Source organism: Dreissena polymorpha, chromosome 14, assembly GCF_020536995.1.
Source record: "Dreissena polymorpha isolate Duluth1 chromosome 14, UMN_Dpol_1.0, whole genome shotgun sequence".
NCBI lineage: Eukaryota > Metazoa > Mollusca > Bivalvia > Myida > Dreissenidae > Dreissena > Dreissena polymorpha.
Window position 1 is genome coordinate 1126859 of NC_068368.1, and position 8585 is coordinate 1135443.

The 8585-nt window shown below is 36.1% G+C and overlaps 1 protein-coding gene across 1 annotated transcript; it reads right to left on the bottom strand.

The window, feature by feature from the left end:
* Positions 1-2347: 2347 nt before the first annotated feature.
* LOC127856966 (uncharacterized) lies at positions 2348-7202 on the bottom strand. The gene is made up of 2 exons (XM_052393174.1): positions 7111-7202; positions 2348-6010 (listed from the first exon to the last, which is right to left on the bottom strand). The coding sequence occupies exon 2, from the start codon at positions 5702-5704 to the stop codon at positions 4415-4417; it is 1290 nt and encodes a 429-aa protein (XP_052249134.1). The 5' UTR covers positions 5705-6010; positions 7111-7202; the 3' UTR covers positions 2348-4414.
* Between the last annotated feature and the right edge of the window lie 1383 nt (positions 7203-8585).

An 8585-nucleotide genomic window follows, 5' to 3' on the forward strand; every position in this document is an offset into this window, starting at 1 on the left:
GGTGGACGTCATTTATCAGAACAAGATATCTTGTCATCGTTATACATTATAAATTAGCGAAGACTGGTCTATTCTGTTGCTCGAGAGGTGTGTACATGTCAGATATTTCAACAGTAGCCATAACAATGTTAATTAAATGTTGGGGGCCTATCAGTGTCAATCCACACTATCACAACATCCAAATATGGGAGGGTATGAAAATTTGAATAAAAGCAAGGAACAGGAAGAATCTGGGATAGAGTGGAGTTGAGTAAAGTTTGAATCAGTTATTCATTAATTTAATTGGTGTATATATTAATTATCATAGTGTGTAAATAAAATGTTGAGTCTATTTACTGTTTTGTGACAATTGGAGTTATGAACTCTCTCTCTGTGAAAATATTAAGCATGATTTAACTATGAATTAAAAAGTTCTAATAATTTACACTCATTGTTTGCATAATGCTTTTAGCATAAAATACACTACCAAAATGACGTCACAGATCACGTGGTGTGGCACACTGAACCACTCTTGATCGCGTGTTTTCTTATAAAGAATTTATGTTAGCTCTATATATCAACACAATGATCATGTGTATTGGCAGGGTGAACATATATTTTGATGAGATGGATTTTAAAAATAGTGATAATCAGTTCACATTGTAATGGAAGTAAAATCTAAACAATATAATGACCAAACGTTTGTAAGCATGACACAATTTATTAAACTGATATTACCGTTTGTTTACACGAAGAAACGTCATATCCGTTTTGTTTTATTGGAGTTATGAGTTATGGAGTTGATGAGAAGGACGTTTCAAACAGTATGCTTCTAGAGGATCGCCGTGGCGTAATGGATAAGGTTTCCGCCTAGCGATTGGGAGGTCATGGCTTCGATCCCCACCCGGGGAGCGTTCTCTAGATCTTCCACAAAGACACCAAGTAATGGTTATAGGCCCAGGAAACGGACTCGAGAGCGTTTCTATAAGCCTGCGGCTTTCTATGCAGTCGAGCTAAATTAAAGAGGTTTAAACTGAACTATGCAAGTAGTGCAGATCTTTTTCGAATATGTTATTACAGCTTTATTTATTGAAAACTCTGATTTATTATTATCCATTAACGAACATATATATTTTAAATTTGTCTTCGTGTTCTTTTGCAGTTTTTAAGTATAATCTGTATGTCATTGTTTGAATCTTTGACAATTGTGGTGAAAAGTGTAAATTAGGCAAACAGCGAATCGGTCACTTTAAAGAACAATTAGTTTTGTTCGAAATACAATGCAGGCTCAATGACACGTTTGTTTTTAAATAATTTTAGTTTTGCTTCATAAAGCAATCGCCTGTATTGATCAATATTTGTTTTTCGTTGACATTGAATGATTTGTTTTGTTAAAAACAATAATGAGACGAAACAATGGTGTTCCATAAATGTCATCATTTTTGCGTTGTTTAAGTATGTTTCCGATTTGATAAGAAGTTGAAAAATAAAACACGGTGATAGAAAAACAGTGTTTTCGCACATCTTATGGTGAAGAAAGAATTAGTTTTTAAGGAAATTATTAAGATATTATTGAACTTCTATGTTTGAATTTGGCTTAATAGTTGCAAGAAAAATCAAAGCTGGTAGGATTAGTTGAGTGCAACCGGAAGGCTACATCGGCTATCTACGATTTATTGCGGAGGATACCGGAGATAGTCGTTGCAATATATTTATTACACATACGACAACATGAATTTTGCAATAGGTGATCCGGCTTCTCAACAGTGACGTTTAAACGAATCGGCGAAAACGAAACGAAGACGTCAAGATTACAGTGAAAGCAAAAGTTAGAGTGCATGAAATAATGGTTTCAATTAATCGTGGGATAAAAAGGTAAACAAAGCATGCAATAAATTGAATACCATAACTTTCATCGAAAATAAAACGTATATGGCGAAACGTTAAAATGGCGAATTTCGGTTTCCCTAAGGCTCTGGTATTTCTTTTTTGCGTGGATGAATTTTAGTCACATGATTTGTACATCTAAGTAGCTTGTAAATTTACAGTTCATTAAGTTATTAACAATAAACAAATACTAAAGTCAACCTTAAAAATGAAATTTAGAAGGTGACATCGACCATGTCTTGCGCAGACTTGTGCCCCTGCTTTTAAACATAAAACAAAACACCATTTGTTTATCTTCACTGAAAACTTTAGGTCTAATTAGTTTACTGCAAATGCTGCTTACATTATTCGTTTCGATGGTCATTAGAATTGATCTATCTATCATGCACATACACAAAATGACCGTTCAGCTGCCTAGATAACATATACCGATAATATAAGAAATGCATGATACCTAGAGAAGCATGAACATATTTGCGATTACTAATGTCGATATATATATGAAACTTAGAAACACAATAAGATAATCAAGATCCATAGACTATACTTTATATACACATAATACAAATAAGATCTAAAGTATCCTTGTTAATCGGGTATTTAAAATCTGCCTTAAGAAGGGATGTTGAAACACATTCTCAAAATGGGTGTAAAATAATGGAAAGCGTTTGATCAGATCTAAACACAATTTGATTAACAAGGAAACTTTAGGATGGAGCTAAACAATTTCACAAATAAACAATTGTCATATATTCACAAAAACATGTATCTAGGAATTAAAAAAACTATAATATAACTATGAGCTAATAAAACACAACAAACAACAAAACGTCATACTTAATAAGTTATTTTTGAGACAATTTAGAATAAGTCTAAAGCACGTACATTTAATTTATGTATAAATATGTTAACAAAGAGAGAACATATATACATGGATGCGATGATCAACAAAAAATAATATAAGTTCATCATACGATATGTTTTAAAATGAATACGATTATGAAGATACATTCTAACGCAAATACTCTCTACAAACATACTGCAACTTCTAACGCAAATACTCTCTACAAACATACTGCAACTTCTAACGCAAATACTCTCTACAAACATACTGCAACTTCTAACGCAAATACTCTCTACAAACATACTGCAACTTCTAACGCAAATACTCTCTACAAACATACTGCAACTTCTAACGCAAATACTCTCTACAAACATACTGCAACTTCTAACGCAAATACTCTCTACAAACATACTGCAACTTCTAACGCAAATACTCTCTACAAACATACTGCAACTTCTAACGCAAATACTCTCTACAAACATACTGCAACTTCTAACGCAAATACTCTCTACAAACATACTGCAACTTCTAAAATTACACGATATCTAAGTGTAAACATAAAAAAGCATATATGGGCCATGCTCTGTGAAAAAGGGTTCAAAGCATGTGCGTAAGTGCCGTCCCAGATTAGCCTGTGCAGTTCGCACAGGCTAATCAGGGACGACACTTACCGCTTATATGATATTCTCTGTTTAAAGAAAGTATCTTCTCAGCAAAAATCCAGTTTAGGCGGATTGCATAGGCTAGTTTGGGACGACACTTTACGCACATGCAGTAAACACCATTTTCACAGAGTACGGTCAACATGTTTATCATACATAACTTAAGAACTTTTAACTGGCTTTTTGCATTTTATTATACTTTAAATTTGTCACTGCACATGTAACATTTTATGTGGACTGCACAGGCTAATATGGGACGCTACTTTACGCACATGCATTAAAACCCATTTTAAACTCGAATAGCGTACATTTAACGCGTTGTTTGATTCCTTTTTTTGCATTCGGTTTGGTTCCCGCGTGTTTTGCATGAGGATAATTAGACACTACTAGTAAATTACACGAGGAACGATATTGAATCGATTACATTCGCTTCTAGTTTTACTACGGAACATAATTAAAACTTTGTAACGGTAATATATATTAAACTATGAAGGTCAGATCCGGGTTTTATATTCGATATCCATACAACTGAGTTGATCTCATATGGTTTCGAACAAATAATAAACATACTCTATATCGTCGTTGGAGCGCACGATATGCATTACGGTTTCACTGCTAAATTTTTCTGGAAACAAACTGTTTTGAGTGAACGTGAGTTCAGACAATGACACTTAATGTATGCGTACACGAAATAAACTCCTAACAAATATTTTTACTGGAACAAAGTGGTTATTTGGTTTATGATAAACTTATGCGACATTTGAAGGCTTAAAGTCGAGTCCCACTGAGGTTGTATATAGATAAATCGGTTTTATAGTCTTTGATATTATTTTTCAAAATATTTTTTTTATTTAAATCAAAAACTTATCAAACGTGTCGATATGGAAATACAATTAACCCGTGTCTTTTTTGAAGAAGTAATACCGTCGATATCCCTTTTAATAATGTACGATATAATCCAAAATACAAATTCATTGACTGCCAGCGTTTCTAATGCGTTGATGTGTTGTATAATGTTATGATTGACAAAAATGAGACTTCTTTAAAAGCGTGTTAATGTGGACGAAAACGGGAACCTGCCAACAAGATGCACTTTGTAGTCTCTGATATGGTTTGCGATTCCAGGCATGATGCCATCCCGCTCACAAATCTGCAAGGAGTTGTCAAGATAATCCAATGCCCTATGAATATCTTCAAACTCATATAAACGCGCTCTGCAAACGTTGTAAGCAAGTAACTCATTGGTCGACATGATGTGCATAAAATTTCGTTCCAATTCATCCATTTTGTCCCTCGCTGACATTATCGTACGCAGTGTTTCGCGGGTTGGAAACCACTGTTGACATGTAAAATCCGGATTTACTCTTAGTAGTAGCTGTGCCATATCTAAAATGAAAAATAATATGAACTTTAAACTCATGCCTTCGCTTAAGACAGGAGCAAAGTGCAGTCCTTGTTTGCATTGCTGAATGGCGTCTTCCAATACGTCCGGTCGTTCTGTAGCCTTGTAAGTGGTTCGAAGTACGAACGCTTGTCGCTGGTGGAACAAAGGCATTATACTGGGATGTGTACACTTCAAGCATAGTCGTTCAAGTTCCTGACCGTATTGACGAACACTTGTCACATCACCTCCTTCCGCTTTCATCATTATTTCACGACCATGATATACAAGTTCTGCATAAAATTTGCTGACGTTTTCATAACGCTTATGTTGAACTGCCGTCCACATTTCATTTATCGTTTCTATCGTTTCTTCGTGACTATCAGACATTTGCACAAGATGCCTTGTCGCAACGGCCAAAAGGTTTATTTCTTCTTGACGCTCTCGATTCGACATTGTGGTCCTATTATTCATACAGCGACTTACCAACTCCTTCAATCGAATCTTCCGAATAGCCGGATTGTCAGACCCAACATATTCATGCAATTTCCGTTCGATTCTTTGCATGTCTTCATCGGGATTACATGCGTATGGGATGTTAAGGTCACGATGAACGTCATTTCTTTTTATTTCAAAAGCCAATGGTATCCAACCTACATCTTCTATCAGCACATTATATATATCGTCAATAGAATTATGTTTCATGAGTGTTATGAGAAGGAATTGACATTGTTTGCGTTGGTCGTTGCGCAATGTCCCAACATATTCAACTAATGGGAGGTCTACTACAAGATTTACTTTTTGACATTTGTCAATAATCGAATATACGTCTTTTGGAAAATTGAAGTATTCTATGGGAATATTGTTAATGATCGCAACAACTGATGATATAACATGCCCTGCAAAGCGATTTATCCTCAAGTCAATCGTTTGTTCTCCCCGATCATCCATGGTGTTGTCGTCTGTCAATGTTATGAATCAATCTGGATTCTGGTTGGCTGCCAGGATAATGAATAAGACAGGTTTTAAGCATAACAACAGTTCATTTTGGCTATGTAACTTGACATTTTTTATGTTACTTAATAATACCTCCATCGTTGGAAATTTAATATTATCCGTTTTTTGATGTTGTAGTAACCTCATGTATTAATATATTATATGTCAATCAAGCAGTACCAAGGCAGAACAAGTTATCATTTCTTCAATGTAAGATCGTGATATACAGGACCGTAGCTTCAGGGTTCAGCAATTCTGGATCTAAAAGGAAAATATATTTACTAGAATTTTACTATCACCAGTGTTATATAATCACTTTGTTTGTTTTTCATCACTTTATGATCTATATGATTGCATTATTGCAAATGCTATAATAGCCCACAATTTTTATTGTATTATAAAAGTTTGATACAAATTATACAGTTTGCTCGTGTAAAGAGTTCATACAATGAATTTCTCATCAAACCCTAAGTCCTTTAAGCCCAAGTCTCACTATTGCTGGAAGAGCCCCGGTCCATCCCGGTTTGCTAACGCCGGTCGACCGGCGAGAACCGGAATGATTCGTAGAATTTTTTTTAACGCGGTCACGCTATTTCCCGATGCCGCCCCGAATGAAGCCGGTCAACAACGCGGCAGAGTCCCGGTCAATGCCGGACTAGCTACGGTTTATTCCGGTGAAGCCCCGGCAGAGCCCGGGTTGTCGCCGGTAATTCCCCGATGGAGCCCTGGTGAAAGCCCGCAGCGTCCAAGCGAGCCCGGTATACCATAACTCCGCCGGCACTCACCGGGGCTTTACCGGCATCAGACGCCGGTAGAGATACGGCAACGCCCCGGTTTAACCCCGGTTATCGCCGGTAACGCCCCGGCGGAGCCCCGGTCGTTGCCGGTCCTTCACGGTTCATCCCAGAGGTATTAAACATTTTAATACTTTCCCGGTGGAGCCCCGGTTGTCCCCGGTTCATCCCGGTCGTCCCCGGTGGAGCCCCGGTTCATGCCGGTAGAGCCCCGGGTCATCCCGGTAGATCCCGGATCACTCACCGGGGCTCCACCGGCATCATAGTGAGACTGGGCCTTTACAAATAACGCCGAATTGCAAATTGAATTAAAATAACTTTCGATTTAAATGTCTGTTGTTTTTTTTCAGAACATATAATATCACGCAGATGAATACAAAAGTACTTGTTTAGATTTATGTATTATACACCAGAACATTCTAAAAGTGTTGTGGTTAAACAAAAACTTAATTCATTCCAGAGTTCGAAGTTATGTTATATATTTTCCAATGACATTTGTATCATAAAAATATTGTTTCTTTTAATTACATGGATATATACTTCACCACTATTACGAAATTAACTTACCGAACACAAAACAAAAGGCATCCGTGTGTTTAATTACACGTTTTTAATCGCGTGAATTCAAGCCACAAACTGCGCAATAACAATAAAGTAGGTCAAAATCGATCGTAAGAAAGACAGCTCATTATTATGTCATGGTACATTTGTGTAATTCAATATGCACGTTTACCTTCAATGTGGAAGTTTAAAAGGGTGTTTTCACAGATTTTGGCATGTATTTAAGCTTGTCATTTAATGCTTTATATTGATAAATTTAAACATTGGACCTAAAAATCTCCAGTAAATAAAACAAGAATACAATTTAAAAAGGGAAAAAAACAGTAACCCTCAACTGGGCTCGAACCACTGACCCCTCGAGTCATGTAGTAAAAAGTATCCCTCTTACACCACTCGACCATCCGTGCTCATGCTAGTAATGGATGTATTTTTTACTTATATAAGCAATCCTCGTAGTTTCCCAAAATATAACGACAACAACAGAACTTTCCAAATTATTCAATCGTTTCGCGTTGAAACGCTTTTATAATTTTCAGGTTTTGCAAATCGTCAAAAGATGCATATAATGAATATTTTAGAGCATGGTAAATGTTCAGTATTACAATTCCCTCACAAATATCATAACTTAAACGAAAATTTGCGAATCTGAAACAACTTTGTTTTATTTTGTCACTTTACCAAAAAGTGAAAAGGTCCCTTTAATTGTTTACTTAATACACTGCAGGCGGACTGGCTACTCACAATTGACATTTAAAGGGACAATTATGTAAGAGAAAAGAGAAAATAATTTTAAACACATCAACAGATGATTAATAATACCAATATGAATATATCTATGTATTGAACATTGTTTATAAGTTCGATCTCCAGTTTGGCATGTTTCTGCTTTTTCTGATTGTTTCTATTGAATTTATTTGTATTGATGGTATATTGTTTTCTTTGCAAACTGCATATTGCCTTATTAATAGTGTGAATCAAAATTATTTTATAAAGACATATAATGTTTCTAATCTTGTTTCGATTCGTGGTGTTGTATGCATATGAAGTCATACTATTACTGCTTTGTTACGTAATTACGTATTGTTCGTGGAGAACACACAGTAACAAACAAAGTTCATTTCTGTTTTCATCGGGATTTATTTCTGTTCAATATTTTCTAACACAACGCTTGCTTATGTTCATGAAATACAATTTTACAGCGCGGCGGCCAGCATGGCCGCCACGTCCAGAAAACGTGACAAATCTCTAACCGCAGACTCCTTCTACTAACTAAAGCACTGCATTTTATCCCCAGGATCTACGTGTAATTCCCATTGGTCACCAAGGTCCGGGCTTATTACGGGTTGGTTACATTGCACCTTGGGAATTGACCGCCCGAACTGGTCGAGTTCTTACATGCTCATAGAATTTTCTAAAACCTCATTATTCGGTGTGAGATAAAACTTTATGTTGTGTTTGCCTGTGAGTTAACTTATATGGCC

Excerpts from the sequence above, each read along its gene's own strand:
- LOC127856966 (XM_052393174.1), bottom strand. The coding sequence starts at position 5,704 with ATGGATGATCGGGGAGAACAAACGATTGACTTGAGGATAAATCGCTTT.